We start from the raw sequence: 25,389 nt of genomic DNA on the forward strand, positions 1-25,389 counted from the left end.
TAAAGAAGCAAATAATAGCCTGGGCACTGTTAGAGCATTAATGCAATATTATCGTTCAGCTCTGATCAGAGTTAACAAGATCTTCAGTCTGGTCTCGTTCATCTGCTTTTGTATAGGTGGTAATAGCATTCTTCTTTAACATAACCTCGGTGGTGTTACTGAGAGAGGTGCGAGCGGTGCTGCGGCGCCGGGACAGCTCTGCCAGATCCTCAGCCAGAACGCTCTCCATCACCGCACCCAGAGAGTGTCTGATCTTCCTGCACAGATCAGGGCAGCTGAACACATACAGAATGGGGTTAAGGACACTGTTCAGGAAGCCGATGGTTGCTGCGATTGGGAGCGCACGGCTTGCAAATAGCTGTGCAGAATGCCCATTGGGGGCCATCACCTCCAAGACTATGAAGAAGTGGTACGGAGCCCAGCAGAGAATAAAAGTCACCACCACAGCCACTACGAGCCGAACAAAACGGAAAGAGCGTCGACAGCCTCTGCGCGCCAAGCTGATATTCACGGCAGCATAGCTCAGGATGATGATCAGTAGAGGGATCAGGAAGGCGAGGAAGAGTCTCAGGAGGGCCAAGGCCTCCTTACGCCGCTTACACAAAGCTTGTAGGTCAAAGGGTTCAGCAGGGAGGAGGCGAGCATAATTGTAGTAACACAGGATCTTGCCACCAGGAATAGGAATGGTATCACGGAAGATGTAGAAGGGGATGGTGAACAGCACAGCTAAGGCCCAAAGCACCCCACAAATCTTCCCCACTAGTTGGATGTTCCTGTAGTTCTGCGCCCAGACGGGTCTCAGCACCATCAGACAGCGGTCCATAGAAATGGCCGCCAGCAGGAAGGCACTGACAAACATGTTGAGAAAGAAGATGGAAGAATGGATGCGGCAGAAGGTCGGGCCCAAGGTCCAGGTGTTGCCGCGGGCCATGTAGAGGGTGAAGAAGGGCAGGGAAGAGGTGGCCAGCAGGTCAGAGGCGGCGAGGTTCAGGATCCAGATGCTGATGACAGAGCGACGGACATGGAAGCCCACTACTCCCAGGATGAGGAGGTTTTCGAATATACCAATGGAAGAGAAAATGCCATGGAGGGAAATGGTGAACAGGTTCAAGGAAGTCACCTTGGCTGTTTGGTTTGATGGGAGAAATGTGCTGGTGTTTGCTTTCTGGCTCACAGGACAGTACAGCATCTTGGAGGGAAGATGTCTTGATGTCGTCCTTTAACTCAGCCCTTGGCTTCACAGTGCTGGGATCTACAACAGAGATTGGAACTTGTTAAAAACAGGCAAGTTACAAAGCTTAGGGACAGAAAGTCTTCTAAAATACTTGCTCTTGTAATGTACACAGATGATGATAGTGTCAGGGCTTAGAGGTAAGTTTAGCGCTTTTCTCTATGTGGCTATTGAGATGATTCTAAAATAACAAATAAGGCGTTTAAATCCATCGTAAAAAACAGTTTCAGTTATTTTATAGCATGAAAAATTCACAGTTTGTGGCTATCCTGATGAGTGGTGTAGTGAAGGGGAAACACATGTATACAGGGCATACCCACCTCTTTTTCTGGCTGTTTACAGTTTACCCACTTTTCAGCCAAAAAGCCACAGGAATGTATAGAATATATACCCACTTCCTCCTGGATCACCTCCACAATTGTGCACCCACCTTATGAACCACCACTACACCACTGTTCCTTATTGCACATGTGCTGTTTTGTGGTTCCCAACTGGTCCAGCCACGGGGTCCAGATTTCTCTTTAGTCATTTGGCCATGCCATCAAGCTGGTTTGCTGTCTTTGTTAAGTAGCTGTCCGTTAGTCACTCACTCTACAGCAGGAAACAGCACTTCAAAATAAAAGCTCTGTGCTGGAAATTCAATGTACTTCAAAATAAAGTGTGATTTTTACAAACTTCACATGTTCGCAAGTCACTTGCTGTCCATTCGGAATGATCCTGCAACCCACCAGTTGGGAACTACTGGCCTAAATGTTATACCACCCACCATCCCCTCCTGTTTATTGCAAAGAATAAAAATAAAGCATTTAGGCCAGTTAGTTAACAGTTAGTAGTAACTGCTTTGACACCATTATCTTTCCTATGTGGTCAACCAGCAGTACGATGATGAGATGAAGAGCCACAAGTCCCACCATGAGTTTACCTCTCCTGTATTGAACTAGTGTATAAAAACCTCACTGACCAGGAGCCATTTGTCTTTGCAGACTTTTATTGTAAAACTTCACGTTACTTCTTATGTGTGAACCTTAAGTCAAAGAACTGCTTTTCTCACTGCATTTTTACCTCTGAAAGAGGAATCTATCACTCTGTTTGCAGACTTGTGGTGCCGCTGTGTTTTTCTGCAGTCTTATCTTTCACATTTCCCCACATCCTCTCTATAATTCTGTTCTATGCCACTTGTGTTACTGTCAGCCCGTTTCATATGATCATGTAACACAACATGAATACACTATGACTGCATATGAATAAGTTTAACATATTGTAACAAACTCAAAGGCTTACATCATATCTGAGTAATACATTTTTTTGGGAAGTTATGCACCAAGCACAATGCATGTGGCTCATCTTGTTAAACGCAGATGTACGTGCTTAAATTGGAAATACCTTTGCAACAACAACTAAATGCACTAACACAAAGATTAGAGCAAAAACCACAGGACTTCAGTGTTAGGATTTGAAATGAAAAACTTCAACGGTGAAAACGTATCACTTGTGTATCACTGACTACACCCATTGCTCGGTTATTTCTGGTAACTACTTTGCTGCTGATGTCAACTCTGCATAAGCAAAGAAACAAACTTTGCAAAGATAATCCTGGTGCTAAGTGTTAAAATCATCCTTTATCTTAGCAAATAATCAAATGACATTTCCACTGCACATTCACTTGATTTAAAATTTGGTGAGAAAAAAAATGAGTAGATATATCTGTGTCATTGCGAGATACTGACTTTAAAAGTGGAACTTGTGAAAACAATCTCCTCTTTCTTACCCTAAACATGCTAAACACACAAACCTTCCCTTTGCAATGAATCACCTACCTGTTTCTCAGTCTCTGGCAGGTCTGATGAGATTTCTGTTACTGTTAGACACGGTACCCAGCACTAGCCTCATGGGCGTACAAGTCCTAGATAATAGGAAGTCACAAACCTCAAAGGAACAAACTTAGAAGATGAAGTAGAGCTAAGTGTGACACCAAAGTAACTTGACCAGACCTCTAAGGGTCAGGCGTTTGAAGTCTGTCAGCTTTCTAAAAAGAAACTGAGTGAGAAAATGAGAGTTGTAATTCAAAGAGTTTTATGTGCTATGATTTGAGTTGATCACATTATCTCAATATGCAAAGATATTTGTAGGTTACCATTTCATAATCATTTCATTTTCGGTCTGTTGATCTAAAAAGGTATTTTTTATATTCTCTTACAGTTTTTGTTTTGCACAACATGTTGCTTTTTGGCATCATAAAAGTGTATAAACATGACCAATATGAACAGAGTGCAGTGACCTGGATATGCTCAATTAACAGGAAAACATCAGACAGTTATGATCATGCAGCATAAAGACAGAGAAATTCACATACTATCAAGCACTGGAAAATACTATTCATTGTGAGGTGCCAGCTTTACTTCCTAGATCACCAAATCAGTCAGATATTCAAGTTTTGGAAGTCATTGCCCATAGGCTGAGTAAAACACAATTAAAATGGTCTTTCTCATACAATACGTCTTCAAAAAATGGCAGCATCATGGTTTGTATATAAAAACAAATGATAATAGAAGCAAGATCATTGAAGAGCAAATAAATAGATGCACCGCACACAAGAGGGCTGGGTTTCTTCTTCAAATCTTCATTTGAAATGTTACAATCTGATGTTTCCTGTAATCACCTGCGCTAAGATAAAAGGACTGACAGCGCTGTGCATGGGGCATGTGCTTTTGAATGAGATCTCTTAAGGGCACATACAGTATAGAGCTTTTCCACCGGCAGTTTTGGCCGTGCCGTGTCAAACCATGCCACATTGATTTACAATGCTCCTCTTCCACTTCACAAGGAACCCACAAATGTCTGGCTTTTGTATTTAATGGGAAAGGTTACAATCAGCATTCACTCCAGGGTAAAATGACTCTGCCAACACATTCTCACTCCGACCTCATCGCATATTGACATTTGGTCATTGACTTTCCTTGATGTTTTGGGACACCATGTGAAGTTTACTGTTTACATTCAGTGTCTTTCAAAATAAACGTGCTACGTCGGAACGACAGTGAGAATTTACTTTTTTTTCCCTTCAACAACTAACCCATGTGGTTAGGTTTAGGCAACAAAAACATGTAGTTGGGTTTAGGAAAAAAGAACAAGGTTTGGTTTGATAATCTTACGGGATGCGAACACAGCTCTCCTGGGTGAAAGTCAGTGTTTGTTGGACCCATCCACCAACTTTCATTCCTATCCCACCACATTTTTCCCTGATGCCGCTGGCTGCTGTTACACTAACAGCGAATGGCCACGTATTATGCCAATGTAAAGGCTGCCTTTTTTCACGGGTGTCCGATGCCAGAAGTCACTGTTCCAAGTGCTGGATTTCGTCAACTTTGGAGTGAGACCTGGTTGATTCTGCAGTAGTCACTGATATTTATAGGCTCCAGCTCCTATTTGCTTGAAGCTGTAGTGATAAAAATGCGATGCAATGACAGACCACTGCAAAATACTGTCCATCTTTGTGCAAGCAGAACTCATAGTGTTTCAAATTTATTCAGCACGTAGTTTGAGAGACTGAATAAGAAACAGATATTAAAAAGATGTAACCTCTGTAATACTGGCCTTCATGTTGCTTTCTACTGTTTACTTATCTGTTTTCGGGCCTGTCTGTGATGTCGAATGTGACACACCAGAGAAAAGAAACAATGCAGATAAAGTCGTCTACTGCCAAGTCATGTGCATGGCTCTGGTCTGCTAGCAATGGGAAAGCAGTGTATCATCTATCATCTATAAATGACGTGTCATTACACTGTGATGAATATAATTCTGTCACAGCTACTTTAGTCAAAGCAGTATTTCCTGTTGTAAGGAGGTTAACTACTTTTTTTTCAGCAAGTTGTAAGAAGGTGTTGCTGATCGTTGTCGGCACATCAGAGACCCTGCCCACATTGAGGGACAGTTTGCTGCTTATGGCGATGAACTAATAAGCAGCAGATTAAGTTTTACATTCAAACTTCCTTCAGTGCAGCATTAGCGAAATGATTTCAGGAACCTTCCATCTTGTATTAGTGCACATAAAGCCCCATTAATGAGCAATATGTGGTGACTTTAACTGCATTATTTGATCTCTTGGAGTGATATGCAGATTAAAGATGATGCATGGATTTTAATTTGCAAGTCATAATTAAATGCAAGTAAAAATAATATATATATATATATATATATATATATATATTTTTTTTTTTATAACACAGTGTGCTTACACGTGAGTGTCATTATGCAGAAGACTTCAGAGAGAGAGAGAAAGCAGGCAAAGCAGAAATTACCAAACATGTGAAAACATGAGCCAATCCCTCTTTTACATCAGTGCCAAACATCACTGCTTGTGTAAATGCTGAGAGATATGGGTTAATGTTTGCCTTATCGCTGTGAGCATGTGAGATGTGTCCTCAAATCAAATACATCCTTTAGGTTTAATTGTGTTTGTGTTGTAGGTTTACGCTGACACCTGCTGGGCCACTGTGGTGCTGTCACTTTTGGTATTAAAATTGATTTTTGGCAGTTTCCTGTTGAGAGAAGCATTCAAAGCTGCACATTTTAATGCTACATCACTGTCTTTTGTCATCTAAGATTTTTAAATACATGATATGTCCTCCCAGACAATGTTCATATGGTGAATAAGCAATAGATGAAGTGACAAGCACTTCCTTCTGCTTTTTGGCTTACTGCTGTGTGCATTTGGGTGTGTGTGTGTGTGTGTGTGAGAGAGGGAGAAAAAGAGAGCATGTCTGTAAACAGAGTGACATGACAAACACGTATTCCCATGCAAAATTTACCAAACCTCTGTCCTATAATAGCCCCCCATAGCCTACACCCTTGTGAGCATTTATTCTTGTGTGGCAGTGTGACAACAACACTCTGCAGTTACGCCTATGCAGTTCCTGTGAGGTGCTGTAGAGTCTGAGTAACTCAAAACACACATAAGACACACATTAAACATGGCTTAGTAGCAACAGCTTCAAACACAAGTAAACAAATTGGCTTCCTAACTCGCAAGAGTCACAGTCAAAACACTTGCCTTTTGCTAGATGTGTACTCCCCACAAAAACAACATGCTAATGTTATTAGCACAAGCCCATGGCATTTTACATTGTATAAATTAGCCTAGTGGTTAGCAGAGTATTCCTCTATGAAGCCAGGATAAATCACACACAAGACTTAAGGTGCCATTGTGTGGGGGTTTTATTGTCTTCAGAATTCATTGTTTCTTATCTGAAGAATAAAAGTAAATAAAAGCCTTGTTTTCACTGAGGTGAATGGTTTGAAGTTTTGTTTTTTGTTGCGTCGCTGCAATATGTAGTTACATCTCTGGAGAGGCTACGGTGTGGGGTATGTGTCTACACAGAGCCTACACTATAGGTACGATGTTGATTCAACGCCGACGTATAAACCTCACTGGAAATTAGACTTGCAACTGTCAGTATGTCACAACACACCTACGACTAACCCACTTTCGTCCATAGTGATGCTAAATGGGTGATTCTGTCGTCTTTTTTGTTTTGTTTTTAAGCATTGAGTGGTTTAGGGCCAAAATACATTTCTGCTCTGCCTTGCTCTGGGACAGGTCTGCTTACTGTCCATCAAAGCTAAAAGTGAAGCAGCGTTTAGTTTTTATGCAACAAAATCCCAGAAGACTTCAGATCTTCTCCAACTCTTTTTAAATCAGGGATAAAAAAAAAAATCTGTTTGCAGCTGCACTGCTCTGTGACTGTGTTCCTGTTTAATCTGTTTTATTGTATCTAGTTCATTTCTATAACCTCTTTATTGCACACTTTTTAAATCCTTTTCATATGTATTGTTACATTGCTTTGTGTTTCTTTTGTGTGCTTTCTTAAAGCTGGGTTGTTTAATTTTGGTGTAATTGGGCAAAAATCCCATTATACAGTTTGAGCACATTGTAAATCAAGTGGACTGAGAGAGAACTACATTTCTGAACCTCCTCTTGGCTCAGTTTCCAGGCTTTAGAAAATCTAGTCAGTGACAGGAGACTATAGCCAATCACTCAGGTCATTTCAGAGAGAGGGCTTTCTACTGGCTGTTCTACAGATGCAGATGAACATGCACGCCCCCTTCAATGAAAACATGATTCAATGGCAGAAAATCCTGCAGAGAAAGTTCTTACCCAACCCCCAAAAAATGACAGTAGAAAGAGAGTCTGACAATACATGAACTAAAAACATGTTAATATCGGCGAGAGAAAATGTTGCAAATAGCTTAGCTATGCGAACCGGAGACTTAAAGCTTAAAGACTTAAAGCTGCAGTTTCAACTCCATATTTATGTAGCTAACGTTAGCTAGAACCTCAAATCAGAGAGCCTCAGCCCCAACACTACAGACCATCATGCCTAAAGGAGAGTGGGCAGCAGATCAGGGGTCTGGAGACGGACCCCCAGCCACCAGCTCAAATCCAGCCATTTTCAAGCTGCTACAGCTGCCAACAAAAGCTCTGTCTCCCAAGCTGCGGCCCGCTCTCCTTCCGAGACCACGGAGTGGCTAGCTAGTAAATTTTTGTCTCATTTGGGGTCTGATTAAAACAGAGAGAGAGAGAGAGAGAGAGAGGCCGGGGCAAGAGGGGGCTGAGTGGCCAACGCCACTTTGGGAATTTCACCCAAGATAATTATTGAGAATGCTTTGAGCTAATGAGGTCACACAGGTTCAAATTAATCCACAGGGTCAGAGATGTGTTACCATAATAAGAAGGAACTTATTTAATGGCCAGGATTTAATGATGAACTGATCTTCGATAATAAACTAATAGAACTAGCACTAGGCAGGGGAATTTAAGGGACTGAGGACAGGGCTGGGCCTTACCACGGCAGGAGGGAATCAAAAAGATGAGAGGGGTCCGCGAACTAACCATCCATTATATAACATAAGATTTAATAAATCGATGTATGAGAAACACTGGGTTACTGTATGAAGCAAATGCAGAGGGGCCTAGAACAGAGAGGAGCGAGCTACAGGAGAAGCTGTATTTTCAAATTCTGCCTTATTATTTCTTTTCCAGATTTCTGCCTACCCCAGCTTTAGTGACATTTTTTTGTCTCATGTCTTGGATTGCCTTGTTTTTGAAATGTGCTGAACAAATAAACTTGCCCTGTCTTGCCTCAGAAAAGAAAAAAGACACAAGGGAATAGTAAACATCTCATTCTGTGAAAAGGCTGCAGTGTAGTTGGCGCCCCCCTCAGGCAAATTACGGTTTTGTTCAAATAAGTGAAAACAGTCAGGTGAAGCAGGCATGTACACAAATAGACCCCTAGTGGTGCCCTTTTTGCAATGCGAACTGAAACAGTTTAAAGTGTATATGGCCGTCAACTCTCAGTTTTCCAATCATACCTAATTTCTGTAATTGTATAGGGACCCCAGTGTGCAGAACTAATTTTCAAAGATGTCCATGTTCCTTTTTCCCTCGCCAAAATTTAGCGTAACTTTGGAGAGTTATTTGGCCCCCTTTCTGACACAACATGTTTAGTACCATTGGAGTTCTTATGTCCTCTAGTTTAATACAATACCTCTGTCTGAGCCTGATACAGCAGGTTTTATTTGCTAAAAACGAGTCTGCCTCACTTCTCACCTTCAGCGCTGCCTGCCCTACCTGCTGCTCCTGTCATTACTTGCCTCTCTTCTTCTTTTAGACCTTTTCAAGACAGACCTTTTCAAGACATACCTTTTCATAGCCCCTCCCTCCCCATTGGCCTTTGGCTGGGGTCATCTTTACCCTTTGACGCCCCCTGATGGTCCCACATGAGGAAATTCTTAATGCAGCAAGGCACTATAAAACTGTGATTGTCAAGGAAAACACAGTCTGTAGGCTCAGAATGGTCGTGATAAAATATTACTGATGAAACATGCTATCACTCTCATGGATAATTCCATAATTCACCTTGACCATATCTACTGTGGCCTCATTTTTCTGCCTTCAACTCTCAATATTCATGTTATAGGAGCTGGCAACACAACAAGAAGAGAAGTGGAAAGACAGGCAAGTGAAGGTGTCATAAGGTGGAAAATGATGCGTCAATCCATCTTTTACATCAGTACCAAACATTTACACTGTTTGTGTAAATGCTGGGAGACATTAATGTTTGCCTGTGTACCCACTGTGAGGATGTGAATGCCTGAGGTGTGTCGTCAGAGCAAATACAACTTTCAAGTTTAACTGAGTTGTCTTGTAGGTTTACGCTGACACCTGCTGGACCATTGTGGTGTTGACACTGTGGTATTCTCAAACCTTTTCTGGCAGCTTCCTGTTGTGAGAATCCATCAAAGCTGCCCAATGTGCTTTTTAATGTTACATCACTTTCTCTCTCTTATTTTGTGTTGGGATAATATAAATGATGTCACCAAAACTTTTGTCATCTAAGATTTCTGAACACATGACACAGACTTACATTTTAGTAATACTTATATGGGGATTAAGCAAAAGATGAAGTGACAGGCACTTCCTTCTACTGTTTGAGTCACTGCTGTGTGTATTTGGCTGTGTGTGTGAGAGAAAGAGAGTGTGTCTTTACACACTCTTTACATGGTGACATGACAAACATTACCAAATTTAAAGGTCCAACACGCAGACAACAAAGTAGTGTTCCAGTCCATATTGATAGAGCATTTTGTAATACAACTACATAACTTTCACTGAAGTCATTGTCAGGCATCATGAATGCATAATGGTAATATTATGAAATATTTCTAACTGTGTCAAATAATGACATCATTTGTTATTTGTTGTATATATCATTTGTTGTAGTCACAAGATCTGTGTGTCCTTTGAAATAATCAATCCAAAAAAAGGGACTACTTTGGACTTGTATTTATTGGTACAAAAGGTAGTGAGAAGATTTTACAGCACTTATTATAACTGACCCATTGACCCTACGTAACCCCAAATCTTTCCAAAACGTCCTTAGCTGGTTTTGGCTGAACGTTATTTGACCTTCTGTGGTTTAGACGTGTTTTCAGATGTATAAAGTGTACCGGGCTTGCACGCACTATTACTCTGTGTACTTTTGTACACGCAAATGATGCTTCACATGACTATTTCCCTTTGAAAATTACACTAATTTGTCTGACAAGGGGTGTCAACAACACTGTAGCATTTTTACAGAATGAGATTTCTACTATTGCCTTGTGGATTTTTTCTTTTCTTAGGGCTGTCTGTGCCGTACACAGTTCAACAACATGGTAATCCAAGGCATTAAGACACATGACAGAGACATCAGACAGTTTAAAATGACACTTATGGAACAATAGCCACTTAGTACTATTGTAAAGTGAATGTACATGACATCCATATAGTTACTGTGTAATAATAATCTGTATTTAGGGTTCAAGCCTGATGGGTTTTAACCCTTTTGATTCTGCTTTGACTTCATTTTTTTCTCTCTTCCAAACCAGTGTAATAGTCTTTCACAAAATTTGGCCATCAGTCAATGAGGGGTTGTTCAAACATCATCAAAGTTGGTGGCCTTTTTCAACTAAGCCATTAAAGCATGTCCTGAAAATGTTTCTGCAGTTGACCAATAGGCCAAAGAAAAGTGTGGCCCAGAAGGGATTTGGATGTCAATAACTGAGCATAAAACCTGTTTATCTTTCATGCCAGTGTCTTAAACTGGCAATGGTCTTGATCTTACCCAGATTTACAGTTTTAAAAGTCCATGCTGGCTGCTGAACCCTGGAATTGCTGCTTGAAACAATATATTTTTTTGCTGTTTTCTGCAGTTAGAGCTAGTTGTAGCACTTAGATGTTAATCAGAGGAGGCCCGAGATTTAGGCCTTGAGGAACTCCACATCAGGGTTTTAAATATGATGGAGCTATGGGGAGCTCGGCTCCCCAGAAACAGACACGAGTTCTCCAGAAAGCTTCCTATAAGACATTTAAGTGAAGCTCTAATATTGTAATTTCTGACGACATTGTTTATTTCTGTATATTTTTATGCTTTCCTGTATATATAGGTTTCTGAGTTAAATAATGGGCTAGTAGTAAATTATCATGCTGGTTTGTAAGACTAGCAATTTCTGATCATTTGTATCTAATAAATGCAATGCTTTTCTGCTGTGGCCTCCATGTGTGGTGGTACACTCAGCACAGAGGTGTATTTGTATTTTAACGTTATCTCCAGAATGTTTTACTGTGTGGCGAGCACTGGGTGTTGTGTTTAAAGTATCTGTTGAAAATAGTGATCTTAATATAGTTTCTGGGCGGCACGGTGGTGTGGTGGTTAGCACTCTCGCCTCACAGCAAGAGGGTTGCCGGTTCGATCCCGGGCGTGGGAGCCCTTCTGTGCGGAGTTTGCATGTTCTCCCCGTGTCAGCGTGGGTTCTCTCCGGGCACTCCGGCTTCCTCCCACAGTCCAAAGACATGCAGATTGGGGACTAGGTTAATTGATAACTCTAAATTGTCCATAGGTGTGAATGTGAGCGTGAATGGTTGTCTGTCTCTATGTGTCAGCCCTGCGGTAGTCTGGCGACCTGTCCAGGGTGTACCCTGCCTCTCGCCCGATGTCAGCTGGGATAGGCTCCAGCCCCCCCGCGACCCTCAAGAGGATGAAGCGGTTAGAAGATGAATGAATGAATGAATATAGTTTCTGTAAGACCAACATTTGAGGAAGTGGTTCATAATTGTCCTGGGATGCGGTCTAGCATGGTTCTGTTTAATTAATTTCCTGACATGATGTCGCATTTTAATTAATTTCCTGACATGATCAGGACAGTAGAATGTGGATCCTAGATCTGTGTTTAAACATCTCTTCTCACAATCTCTTTCCAGACAATCATGCTTGGTGTGCGCTATGATGAGGCTCAAGCGTGTAAGATTCTTTTTAATATTTGGGGGATATATGATGAAAAGGGGGTTGAGGGGTCCTCCAAACACCTAATTTTCTAAATTCTGAGATAGAGTCAAAAAGTCATTCAGAAGGATGTTTTATACCCTTTTACACCTGTTTGCTCTGATGGGTATGACTTGTACGATAATTTCTCTCAAAATATGACAGTTTCAGGTCTCTTCTGCCATAGTTTTACATTTCCGATCTAATACTGATCAGAACTGAAAGAGAAAAGGCCATGATGCAGCAACTTTCAGTCCCCAGTGTGGGTTAAGCTCTAAAAACACTAGATCTTATATCTCAGATAATGCAACTCCGCAGACATTACCAGACTTTGGAGAGCTCCAGAGTCACAAAAGGCTCTATCCAACTCTTTTCACAGACTCAGTAGTTCTCTTCTTGATGATTTAACTGGAATTATGTGTAAACTTGCTGGGGTGCCTCTTTAAATGTACTATGAGACCTTGCTTCTGTTCAGTTTGTTGTGTGCAGTTGAGCTCTTGGTCAGTAGGGAGCAGCAGTTCACCTACAGTAGATATCACACAACTGTTACATCATGATGCTGATCCCTTTTTTTACCTTTTTAAAATAGTCAACACATCTTACTTAACTGATCCCACAACAGTTACATGTGAAGTGTAAAGATAAGTTATTTAAAGTGAACACACCGCAGAGAAAGTGCTTCTGAACATTTCAAATACACTTGCCGGGTGTGTCTACTTTGGTCCACCCACAAAGTGATGTGTTTGGAGAGACTGTTGTGGTCGACTGACGTACATATCTCTACCCTTTTTTTGAGAGCACCATCAGTACCATGACATCAACATTTCATGTCATGAGGTTAGTGGCGGTGCTCAGTTTTATGGTTTCCAGCAGAATGCACATGTATTTTGAAGTTATGAAATTTCAGCTGCCAAATTTTCTCAGTGAGCAGATCGGCTTTTAATGCATCTTAACTATCATTCATTATTTTCTATATATATATATTTATCATGGTCACGGTCTCAAATGTGTTTTTTAACCATCCCTCTTCAAAAAACGAACCAAAAAAAAAAAAAAAAAGTGTTGAAGTCCAGGACTACGTCATTAAGGTTCTGTGTTTGGCTCAACTTCGGAGTTGTTTCTCTCAAACACTCATAAAGAAAGTGATGTGTTTTTAAGTCCTGCAGCCATCTGACTAATAAGAGAAGAAAAGAAAAAAAAAACTTCTCGCCTCTGAGTTCCCGCTCTGGTCAAGCTCACTCACATCGAGTTCTACCCAAGTGGTTTTGTCGCCCTCCTCTCCCCCCACCTCCCCTCCTCACAGGATGTCTATGTGGTTTTATATGTGATGCTGTTTGTTTGTTTGTTTGTTCCACTTGCCTCACAACGACGCCTCTGCTTTTTCACCCCTCAATCTTTTGCATATATTTTTACGTGTCAATAAATTACAAGCTGATACATGTAGTCCCACATAACATAAACATAAAAAGCACTGATAAAAGGGCGCTGATGCAGCCATAAGGTATAGAGGAAAGAGGAGGAGCATTATGACAGGGTTATAACGGGGGCTGGGCTTTACTGTCTCTTGTCTGCAACCACGTTTTTTTTATTCTGGCTAAAGCTTCGCCTTCATCTTTCTGTTTTTAATATTCATCTTTCGGCAGATGTAAAGACCAAAACATTTAAGTTGTAAACTATAAACTGCAAATAAGCCACATAAAGGTATTTATGTGTTTAACAGTGCAGAAGTATAGAGGAAGCATATTTGCCCCTTACTGACCTGATTTACTTCTTACTGTCAAAAGCACAATGAAAAAGTAAAAGAAATAATATATCAGCTGCCCAAGGTGAAGCTGTGGTAGCCAGTTCACAGTGTTTCTGACCTATTTTCCAGTTATGACAAACACATTGACTACGGAAAACAAACAACCCCATGCAGACAATCTACCCCTACTGTTGATATCACGTCCACAAAAACCACTATCAAGATGCTCTATTTGTGTATGAAGAGACACAGCTGGTTTTAGTGGTTATAAAGTTTGATAAGGAGAGGGTATCACATTTAACAGCTCGAAGAAATAGCAATGAGATAGCAGATGTCGAAGTGATAAGTGTGAAGCTGACCTTTTTATATCTTTATTCATTAAAGCTTCCACTCCACAAATGACTTATGCAATAGTGAATCTCCTGATAGGCCACAGAGGCAGCCCCACTACCTATATGGGGGCTACCACTCGGGGGGGACACCATTCATAGGGGGGACACCCCTAGCCCCCATCTGCTAAAAAATAAAATAAAATAAAACAAATAAAAATAAAACACATTAAACATAAGTGAAAAATTACCCACAGACTTGACTTGAGATGATAACAGTCAGTCTGTAGTAGTACCACCTCCAGTACAAGCCTGGTCTCACTCCGAAGTTGTCGAAATCCGGCACTTGAGCAGTGACTTGCTGTGTCAGAAACCAATGAAAAAGGCATCCTTTAACATCGGCATGATACGTGGCCGGTTGCCATTATAGTTTAAGAGCGCCCAGCAGCGTCAGGGGGAAACGCAGCGGGACAAGGGCGAAAGTAAGGCAGGGAAAGACCAACTGGGGTGGGTTGGATGGGTGGTGGAAGGATCCAACAAACAACAAATTTCATCCAGGAGAGTGGTGTTCCCATAAGATTCTAAAGCCAAACCCTGTTGTGTTTTGTTAAAGAAAAAAAAAAGTCAATTTGCGTTGTTGTACAGACGTAGTGCATTTATTTTGAAAGAGACTGTATGTAAATGTTAAATTTCCTTTGAAAGAAGACAATACATGTAACAAGCAGAACTTGACATGGTGTCCCAGAACATCAACAACCAACGCATCCAGAGTAACTTGCACATCGTATGTGGACATGGAAAGTCCATGACCAGACGTCAATATGTGACGAGGTCGGCGTGAGAACGTATTGCCAGTCCTGGCAATGCAGTTCACCTTAACGTGTTCATCAGTGAGTGAATATCTCAGTCAGAACACGCTAGAGCCTGGGTCTTTAACAGGGGGTCCTCAGAGCTACTAAGCCAGTACACATAATTAATGATACGCTAACTGTTACCCATGAATCTTTATGCAATTATGTGAGCTAGCTAGACTTAGCAGCTACAGGCAAGTAAAAATGAGAGAAGGCCAAAAAATAATCAGTGCACCTCAGTTTAAAACAAAATATGTAGTAGGGAGTCCCTGCTCCATCTTTCTTTCTTTCAGCTGAGGGACGTTTGCCTGAAAAATGTTGAGACCCCTGTACTAGAACATTCAAGGGTATGGTGGAGTGGCTAGCATTAGAGTAAGATTAAATGAATGTTATCACATTGTTCGTCAGCTAAGTTGTTCGTTTTATTTCATGCTAACACTTTACAATAAGGTGTACAACAAAGAGTAGTTACTAAGGAACTAATGAGGAACAAATGAGTTACAAACCATTAGTTAATGGTCAGTTCATGAGTAACTCCCAATCAAATGTCATACAGTAACTAATCATTAGTTAATAATTAGCTAATTGATGATGACTGAAGGAACTACTTGTTTTTTGTGTACCTTATCAAAAAGTGTTACCTATTTCATTTATTTATTTTTGGTAGTGGGGGGTTGGGGACACCAGGGGAAGCTTGCCCAGGGCGCTGAATGTGTTACGTGTGGCACTGATATAATGACATGTACTGCTCTGTGGTAGAGGAGATTGAGACTACATGTGGTTTGGATGAAGAACAGTGTAGTCATGAACAAAAGCAATAAAGTCAATCAATTTATTATGACAATTTATTTTTATACCTTACTGTTCTAAACTGTCCGATTAAACTCACGTCAGCTCCATACCTTTCTGGATATTTGCCAATACTGCAACCCTGCTTGCAGCAGCTCCTTGTGGCCCTGCTGTAAAGAGATTCTGCAGTAAAATAGACAAGCTACTTTTGTCAGGTCAAGACAATGGGCATACAAACTACAGGGCAAAATGTGAGCAAAAACTTTGAATAAAAATACAAAAAAGAAAGAAAACCTCTGGGTTAGCCAGACTTAAAAAAATGAAGGAGCACTTTCTATAGTGAGCTGAATGTCAGCAGATGACCTGAGCAAAAAAAGTCCTCAGCACAAAAACACGACAGCATTGATCACTTAGCTTCAAATGATACTGAAATGACTTTGACAGAGTAAAGTTTGACAAGCAACCACGTGCAACAACTCTTCTCAATAAGAAAATTCCTTTTTTGCTGGTACTCAGCATTGAGTAAAGGCTTGGGGCTCTGCTTCCTCTTTTCAGTGTTTGCTACATGGTCTGACTCACTTTCTCTTAAAACAAGAATGGGAGGGTCTATTTTCCATTTAAGCTTTGAGAAACAACAAACATCAGGCTGTCCCATTGTCACTTTGTACGACTCAGGAAGTACGGCTGCAAGTGAGAAGAGTGTTGGTCAGTAATGCCTCGTCTCTACTGAGTCAACAACTGTAGAGCTTTCACCGCAGGTCTGTTAAAGCATGTACATGCAGACCACAAACATCAAAAGAGTTTGAGTTGCACGCAGCGGCCTGCTTTTGCTTGTTAAAGTCTACTGCATGAGTTGACGGTGCTGTGAAAACTGCAAGGCAGAAGCCAGTGGAATGAGACTAAAATACTAAATTTGCTTAAAGTGTGGGAACAGATGCAAATACAACAATCATATTTTTTCTCACCCCGACAGAAACACAAGCTCCTGCTTCATTATACACGCATAAACAGTGAAATACATTAACCACATGTTACAATCAACCACTGTGAGGCCTTTAAGCAAAGCAAATCTTCAACCCTCTCCAGCCAGTTACTCTTTAAAAGAATAATACCAGTATTATATATATATATAAGACATGCTAATAAACAGCTTTATGTTTAATAAGGTGGATTATATTTAAAGCTTTTTTTTGTGAGAATTGCCAGTTGATTTTACCATACTGAAATCAGGTTAAACCATCAACTGTCTGGGCAGCAGCAATACATTTGTCAGTCTAATGTGATATGCTAGGGAATTGTTATAGGTTAAATGTGATCTGTAACAGGCTGAGTCTTATTTATCACTTTATCTCCTGTTATGTTAGTAAAATCAGCCACCTCACTTGGAAAATATTAGTCACAGTGGCACTGTTAGCTCTTCACTGGCTACATCTCAAGAAACTTGTTATTTTTTTGTTAGCTAAAGCCACCATAGAAGGTGAAATTTTTGAGTTTTGACAGTCTGGTTATTTGTCAAAACTGCATCATGACCCACAAAAAGAAGACAGCCAATGCTAGCTTGCACCATTCTTTTCTCAGTGTGGTAAGAACATAGCAACAAATTTGCAGGAGCTGCCAGTAACTCAGCAGATGTTGCAATAACATTCAAGTTTATGTGTAGTGGGAACTAGTCTGACTCACCGGAGATGGCTAAACATTGCCCTCCTTCCGCTATCTTCCACTAACACATTGATACTGGACTCCAAGATGGCACTTATTCACCCCAGTGAAGCTGCTCACCTAGCACATATGCCCCAAAAAAACTTCTAGCTTCCAGGATTACTTCCACAGTATGCAGCCTACTGAATTTGTGCAGTAATGTTTCTCCCACTGGCTCCGCCCACAAGTTCCCTCTCAGCTCATGGATTTTGAAATCGCTCTTCTTGGCTCCTGGAAAGTTTTAGATTTATAAAACTGCCACGGCTCAAAATTCAGAATAGAAAGATTCTTAATCATCCTTGTTTTGCAGTTTGAGGTGTCCTGTCAACACTTTTACAGGTGTCCCTTTAATAATGGTGGCCTATGGGGAAAAGTCTTTTTGGGCTACAGGGGATATTTCTGCTGCAATACCCTGACTGGCCACTAGGGAAAATTGGCTGTAAGGCTGAGTGGCTTTCCTATGGGCCTGCCCAGGTACCCTGGAAGTGCACCAGACTTTGAAGCCAATTTAACATAGTGGCCAAACCATGTAACTACAGTTCTGGGTCTGTCACGACATGCCATTGTGCCCAAAAATACTTTTTTCCATAAACTTACAATGTGAAAGAGGTCAGTGGATACATTTTATAGGCATCACAACCCCCACATAATGACTTGTTTCACAATAGGGATATGATCCATTTGCTTTGATAACATTTCAAAGTCTAGAAGAGCCGCACCATTAAATCATTTCATCCCCACTAAAGCTAGAGGGGAGCTAACCTTGAAGTTAGCCGCTCCGCTGCCATAGTGTGCTTGCTCTTTGGGCCCTATGGTGCAAAAGAGCCAGGTAATCTTATACCTGGGAAGTCAAACGTTTTTGGCTTCATGCATCGATGAGGCAAATTTCATAGGAAAGAATGGGGCCCCGCCTCCAATGCTGCATTTCTCTTCATAAAGCCATGGTGTGAACTAAAACTAGGCTATCTAGCTAGCAAGCCTCCAGTTATTGAGTGCAATATCACCTTAACAGCACAAATGGTAAACGGACTTGTATTTGTATGGCGCCTTTCTAGTCTTCTGACCACTCAATGCACTTTTACACTACGGCCTCTAGTTTCGCAGACCGGGCGAGGCGGAGGCTCAGCGCACCTGCGCTTTGCCAACCGGGTGTGGCCAGGCGGATTTTGCAAGTTTGGCACACCGTGTGCGCTGGCGCAGCTACTCCTCTTTCCCACCTCCGTCCCTCCTACCTGCGCAAGTCGGAAAGAGGGAGGAGAGAAGGCGTGGAGTGGGTTTTACACACGTCACACCAATCAAATGAGCCCCTCTCCTCGCCCTTAAATGCGCCGCGCGAAGGCGCAGTGAGAGTTTACTCAATTCGCCATGGCAGAAGAGAGCAGCAGTGTCAGACGGCCAAACTTCTCCCAGGAGGAAACTGATGTTTTGGTCCAGGAGGTCCAAGCTCGCAGTGTCCGAATATATGGAACTGCGAGCAGACCTCCATGGGTTTCCATTACACGTGCCAAACGTGCCAAACGGTGCCAACCTCCTTTGATCTGACATCAGATGTGACGGGACAGTCGATATAGAGATACATTTATGTGCTGATTGCAGATAGTTGCATTGAATAGTGGTTTTTGTGGCTATTTATTGCATTGTTAATGTGCCTGATATTCTGGAAACCTGCCTGTGCGGTTTTGGTGACGTGTGCGCACTGTCCGCCGGTCAGCCAAACTTCGGCTTACACCGGCTGTGCTCCGCCTGTGCTGACAGTAGACCTGGTTTCAGCTGGCGAGCTTTTAGCGCACCTTCGGCGAAGCCTTTTGGCACGAAACTGTCACTGTGCCAAGCTGGATCTGTCGACACCTCCCCCTGCTGCGCCGCCACACCCATCTCAGCGCACCTTGGTCTGCCAAACTACCAAACTGAGCGCGCCTCGGGTTGCGCTGCTCGAAACTAGCTCTGCTCAAAACTAGCTCTGCGCGGGGTTCGCCACCCTGCGCTGCGCCGGGAAACTAGAGGTCTTTATATCACATTCACCCATTTGCACATACTCATAAACAGGTGGCTGAGGCTACCATACAGGTGCCATCTGCCACTCAGTTGCACATGTACACACACTCACACACCAATGGCACAGCAATCGGGAGCAATTTAGGGTTCAGTATCTTGCCTGAGGATACTCTGACATGCGGACTGGAGGAGTGGGGGGTCAAACCGCAGACCTTCCGATTAGTGGATGATGCACTCTACCTCCTAAGTGACAGCCACACAATGGCTGCTCCCATATACTAAATGTGGTACAAGGACAAATGTCCTAAATCACTACTGGTGAAGGCTACTTTACGTTTGTACGTCTTTGTATGTGTTAGAAAAGAGTAGGGTTAGGGTTAGGCAACAATAACAGGCTATATAGGGTTATACCATGCTTCAGTCAGCAGCACACCACGGTAGTCAGATGCCAGTCACACACTGCCATGGAGGATGTTTAAAATGAAAATATATAGCCACAATAGCTGTAGTATTGTTTTTATTCAGCAATTTGTTACACAAGCCCTGGCTAAGGGGCAGCTATGGCTCGGGTCGAGCGATTGGATTCCCAGCTATTCTTGTCCATGTGTCAATGTCTCACATAGCATCAAGGCTAATGTGCAACATAACTTTTCAAAAACATGTAAGGAAAAAATCCAAACACAGTAGAGGGCAGTGATGCAACACTGAATTAAATACATCTCGCAGTCAGAAACACCAAAAGAAAAACAAAAGCAATGGCTCTGTGCAACATTATTGTCAGTCTTCATATGTGGTTTCCCATTAAGGAGAAGCATTTGACCAAATGCCACATCTGACCTGGGGGACATCACTGGCATGATGGGGCATTAAAAAGACCAACCTGTAACCCCAGCTTGTAACTGTGAGTTATCAACAGTAACTTTAAAGTACAGTACAAGTATATGGGTTAAATGACTTGACTTGATTGTGTTTTTCTTTCTTGGCTACATCCCTCCCACACACTCTCTTTCAACCCACACACATCCCCAAAAACACTTTCTAACACAAGCAATCCTATAAATAAACATAAAGGCACGTCTAAATCTAACAAATATAATAAAAACCTGAAGAAAACAGGATGTTTCCAAATCCCCTGTAAGCACTGCGCAACACTAACATGCACCAAGCTCTACACCTCCATTCGTTCTTCTCATGATACACAAACATGTGGTCACACCTACTGTTCTCCCCTGTACAACAATGATGATGTAAACAAAAAGACCCTAACAACCCCAATTACACCTCTGGTCACCTGATCATCTTTTGTAGAAGACAGTCAGTCTAGCCAATCACAAGCAACCTACGTCTCCTATAAGAGTTGGATGCATCCGTCGACACACATGATAGAGACTGCAGAGCTACAGGGATGATGCCACTTTGTATTTTTCTGGTGCTTCTGAGTCAAATGTGTGAGTATTTTACGCCCCTTTTCACTGTTTTCATGTGCATTAATATCATTTTGAATGGGAAGGATGAGATTTAACTATTCATATTATAATTGTATGGATTTCTTTGCAGATGAGGTGCCAGCTGATGACAAGACCTCAAGTATAATTCAGCTCAGTGGGGTCATAACAGCTAAAGTTGGGGAGAATGTGACTTTGGGTTGCATTTGTCAGGATGAAGCTGTAACTTTCCTTTCTTGGTACCAGCAAAGCTTAGGAGGCAAACCTCTCAACATAGCGACTCGCATGAAGCACAGCACAGAAGCTTCCATCTCCCCGGCGTATAAAGAAAGGTTTCAAGTCCACGCAACAGGTCAAGACGGCATCAATAATCTCATAATCACAAACCTCCACCTGTCGGATTCAGCAACATACTACTGTGGGATTTTAGAATTCAACGCAATTGAATTCGGACAAGGAGTTTTCCTTCACGTCACAACATTGTCATCCAACACTCAAGCTGAGGTCCATCAGCCAGAACTGCAGCCGCTTCTGTCGGGAGAATCTGTGAATTTGAGCTGCACAGCATACTTTGAACCATGTGCAGGAGAGCAGAGCTACTACTGGTTCAGACATGGTGCAGACCAGCCTGCAGTCATGTATCCCAGTGCAGGACAGTGTAAAAATATTCCCAATGAAGATTCTCACATGAGGAACTGCACTTTAAATCTCTCTTTAAAGTCTGTGAGCTTCCCTGATGCAGGGATGTACTACTGTGCTCTGGCCTCGTGTGGGGAGATCATGTTTGGAAGAGGAGTGAAGGTCAAGATTGTAGGTAGGTGATAAAAGCTGATTTTTCCATCCTGACTTTTGATATTAACCATTACATTAATGAGATTTATTGTATGTCCAGAAATATACATACATAAAAGGGACATTTTTTTCTCTTCACTGCATGTTAGAACGTTCTACCCAAGCCACTCCTCTCCTTGTGTATTCCCTGATTGTGGCGCTGGCAGTTTCCATCGTCGTGTTCCTTGCCTTGGCTTTCATCATGTACAAGTTGCAAAAAAAGTCATGCTCTGTCTGTAAAGGTAGGACTTTCAGAATAAAAGTGTTTAACATTTGTTCTACACTGACCTAGCTTGATCATTCATGTACTTTGATTTTCAGGAACTGTTTCTCATGTGGCATGTTCTGCAGCTTCTGAAGCCACGGTAGGTGAAATAACTGATGAAAGCTCAAATAATACTTAAAGAATCATGACATAAGATTTAAAGGTCCAGTGTGTAGGATTTGGGGGGATAAAATGGCAGAAATGGCATATAATTTAGCATGTTGTCTTTAGTGTATAATCACCTAAAAATAAGATCTGGCCTGTTTTCATTGCCTTAGAATGAGCTGTTTTCTGCAAAGAGAGCAGATTACCATGTTGCACCATTATGTTTCTATAGTAGCCCAGAACAGACAAACCAACAGGCTTTAGATAGGACCATTTGCATTTCTCGTGTCGGGCACCGTAGGTAGCAGCCCCTTCACAGAAAGAGCATCATAAAAACACTGATTTGTCAGATTAAATTGCTTTATTCAGTGTTCTTAACAGTTTAAATCACCGGGTCTGTTGGTTCTTGAGAGAAAGAGACCTCTGCGGAAAATTTTGCTATCGGTTAAAACCTCCTGAGAAGCTTCAGCCTAAGTAATAAGAGACAATGTGTGAGACAATAGCACACATTAGCAGTTTCTGGGCTAGCAGCAAAACAGCATTGGAGAAACACTGATTTGTTGTGTGAAACAGCTTTATTTAGGGTTTTCACCAGTTTAAATCACTTGGTCTGTTTGTTTTGAAGAGGATGAGATCGCTATGGATAATTCGGCTCCCTGTAAAAACTTCCTGAACGTTTGGATCTCAAGTCATACAAGAAAAACGGGCGAGCACACATTAGCAGTTGCTGGGCTAGCAGCCCATCTGTGGGAGCTGAACAGCACAGGAGGAACACTACATTTTTAATGTGAAACTACTTTATTTAGTGTTTCTAAAGGTTTTAATTCCCTGGTCTGTTTGTTCGGAAGAGGAAGCAGCCTCTGTGGATAATTCAGCCCCCCCATAAAAATGCCCTGAACATTTGGATTTTAAGTCATCAGAGAGAAAAAAGGTGAGCACACATTAGCAGGCGCTGGGCTAGCAGCCCATCTGTGGGAGCCAAACAGCAAAGAAGAAACTCTGATTTGTGACTTTAAAATGCTTTATTCTGTGTTTCTAAAGCTTTTAATCCCCTAGGCTTTTTGATTTGGATAGTGAAAGACCTCTGCGGATAATTCAGCTCCCGGGACAAACATCCTGACCAGTGAACACTACAGTAATCCTAACAAAGAGAAGTTTTAGCCTGTTGCAATCTGCAGTCCTCACTGCTAGATGCCACTAAATCCCCCTTCATCCTGCACATTGCTCCTTTAAATAACAACTATTTGATTTTTTTCTTCCAGCACTGTATTTCTCACGTAATTTGCAATTGCTATTTTGTCATCACCAGAGCCAGGATGAACACGGTCTTCATTATGCTGCTCTGAGTGCGATCAGAGCCAGTGAACGACATCGTCAAGAGGACAACATGGAGAGTGTTTGTGTGTACTCTAGAGTAAAGAGCAGGAAAGAGTGAAGTAGGGGCTTTGCTTTCACATTCAACCACTTCAACAAATGACATCTCTGTCCTGTCAACCACTTGCAAAACAACAACACTTCACGTGACTAAATATACAATGTAAAATAATGGTGGAAGAAAATAAAATAAGTTTTGTCCAATGTGTTTCATTTATACTGTGTTCTGCCGAAGTCACACACGTCTCCGCACATACAGAATAAAACTGGACACAGATACAGACGAAGCAGGCTCATGAAAACCCCCTATGATCTATTTATATCTTCTTCTTGCCAGTACAGGTTGCACCTTTCAATCTATAGCCGAGTCTCACCGTTTACCTTCACTGCTGTGGTGAAGGTGGTGTGAACTTCAGAGTAGAAGTTTCCATGTGTGGAAACACAAGTCCTAGCAGAGCTTAAACACAGGAAGACCCATACAGTAGCGTCCAGGCCACAGTGTCTTGCACACCAGTGAACCTGGTCTCAGCACTTTGCAAAACAAGCATCATGTCTTAGATGCAAAACAATGGTGTGTCTGAATAAAGGGAATGCACATTACAGATATACAAGTGAAAGAATTTATACATACCTACAACTCCAACAGTCCAGATTGATTTCTTAGCTCATGTGGAAACTGGTCCGAGTGAAACTGGTAATTCAGTCAATCAGAATGTTGTTTCAGTCACCAGGAACAGTTTAAGTTTCACAATTTCACTTCCCTAAAACTCATATGTTCAAATTTAACTTGAAGATCTTTTTTTTCTAGGAAACCCGTCTTAATGCTTCATTAGTTTCCTGGTTGACTGCAGTAAGTCACAGTGAACTGATCATGCAGAAACATTCATCCGCTCATAAAAACGACCACATTTTACTTTACTACAAATACCATCGCAAAGAGGTGGGCAATAATGGCTACAAATAATATGAAAGATTTTCTATTACTGTCAGTATCATGGACATCATGTGCAATTATAAATTAATAAAAAATAAATTATATCAGGGGTGAATCATGAGAAGAGGAATCCTCCAGTAGGATATCTCCACAGTGAACTTGAAACACCTTTCACATAACCAAACTGGCCCTTTTCAGATACTGTCCACTTCCAAAATATGATCACATAAGCAAGCAGAAATGATGATTCATATTTCAGTTTTGTTTTTAGGTGGTGACCTCTAGTGGCTATAGTAATTATTACGGAAGGAAGTCAGGCAACTTAAAATAAAGAACGAGAAGCTGCCTGTTCTTACTTCCAGGTTGTCAAATACTGACACTTTGTCACTCCCCTTGGCGTGTCATATCATCGCCAAAGGCACACGTTAGTGTCTTTGGTAGCACTTTATAATACAGCCCGTGTTTTACGACGTAACTCCCCGTGTCTTACGGCGTAACTTCCCGTGTCTTACGGCGTAACTCCTCTAAGACCTGCCGGGGTCTTACAGTGGAACTGCTACTGTCTTATGCTGTCACTCCCAGTGTCTTATAATGGAACTTCATGCGTCTTACCTTGCACTTACTGGGACTTCCCGGGTGACTCTCTGACATCTACCATGACATTTTGGGGGAGCCTATATGGTTTAGTTTCACTTATGACTTACAGTGTAACTCGCTATGTCTTACAGTAAAACGTCTTACAGTCCAACTCCTTTTGTCTTACCATGTAGGCCTACTTATTAAAACTTATAACTATAAAATCAGATATGATTTACAGTTTTAAAATACACGAAAATCATATATGTATGTATATATGTATCAATATGTAACCTGTTTAATCACACAATGACAACTTCAGAGTTATAAAATATCTTTATTCTTTACCACGCAGACACCTGG

At 41.6% G+C, this 25,389-nt stretch overlaps 2 protein-coding genes across 4 annotated transcripts; one reads left to right on the forward strand and one right to left on the reverse strand.

Annotated features, from left to right (window-relative positions):
- Nucleotides 1–40: 40 nt before the first annotated feature.
- On the reverse strand, nucleotides 41–24,271 carry LOC125883923 (prostaglandin D2 receptor 2-like). 3 transcript variants are annotated; one of them, XM_049568563.1, is made up of 2 exons: nucleotides 24,148–24,271; nucleotides 41–1,252 (listed from the first exon to the last, which is right to left on the reverse strand). In XM_049568563.1, the coding sequence occupies exon 2, from the start codon at nucleotides 1,187–1,189 to the stop codon at nucleotides 56–58; it is 1,134 nt and encodes a 377-aa protein (XP_049424520.1). In that variant the 5' UTR covers nucleotides 1,190–1,252; nucleotides 24,148–24,271; the 3' UTR covers nucleotides 41–55. The 3 variants fall into 3 exon arrangements, with proteins under 3 accessions (XP_049424520.1, XP_049424521.1, XP_049424522.1); XM_049568564.1 differs by lacking the exon at nucleotides 24,148–24,271 and adding an exon at nucleotides 3,049–4,198; XM_049568565.1 differs by lacking the exon at nucleotides 24,148–24,271 and adding an exon at nucleotides 1,662–2,888.
- On the forward strand, nucleotides 20,649–23,782 carry LOC125883924 (uncharacterized). Its single transcript, XM_049568566.1, has 5 exons — nucleotides 20,649–20,944; nucleotides 21,054–21,755; nucleotides 21,883–22,014; nucleotides 22,094–22,137; nucleotides 23,452–23,782. The coding sequence occupies exons 1-5, from the start codon at nucleotides 20,902–20,904 to the stop codon at nucleotides 23,575–23,577; spliced, it is 1,047 nt and encodes a 348-aa protein (XP_049424523.1). The 5' UTR covers nucleotides 20,649–20,901; the 3' UTR covers nucleotides 23,578–23,782.
- Nucleotides 24,272–25,389: the final 1,118 nt, after the last annotated feature.

The sequence above is a fragment of the Epinephelus fuscoguttatus genome, linkage group LG23 (assembly GCF_011397635.1).
Source record: "Epinephelus fuscoguttatus linkage group LG23, E.fuscoguttatus.final_Chr_v1".
In the NCBI taxonomy this organism is placed as follows: Eukaryota; Metazoa; Chordata; class Actinopteri; order Perciformes; family Serranidae; genus Epinephelus; species Epinephelus fuscoguttatus.

Excerpts from the sequence above, each read along its gene's own strand:
- LOC125883923 (XM_049568563.1), bottom strand. The coding sequence starts at position 1,189 with ATGCTGTACTGTCCTGTGAGCCAGAAAGCAAACACCAGCACATTTCTC.
- LOC125883924 (XM_049568566.1), top strand. The coding sequence starts at position 20,902 with ATGATGCCACTTTGTATTTTTCTGGTGCTTCTGAGTCAAATGT. Across the intron at positions 21,756-21,882 it reads AGTGAAGGTCAAGATTGTAG|AACGTTCTACCCAAGCCACT; the intron begins GTAGGTGATAAA and ends ACTGCATGTTAG. Across the intron at positions 22,138-23,451 it reads CTGCAGCTTCTGAAGCCACG|AGCCAGGATGAACACGGTCT; the intron begins GTAGGTGAAATA and ends TGTCATCACCAG.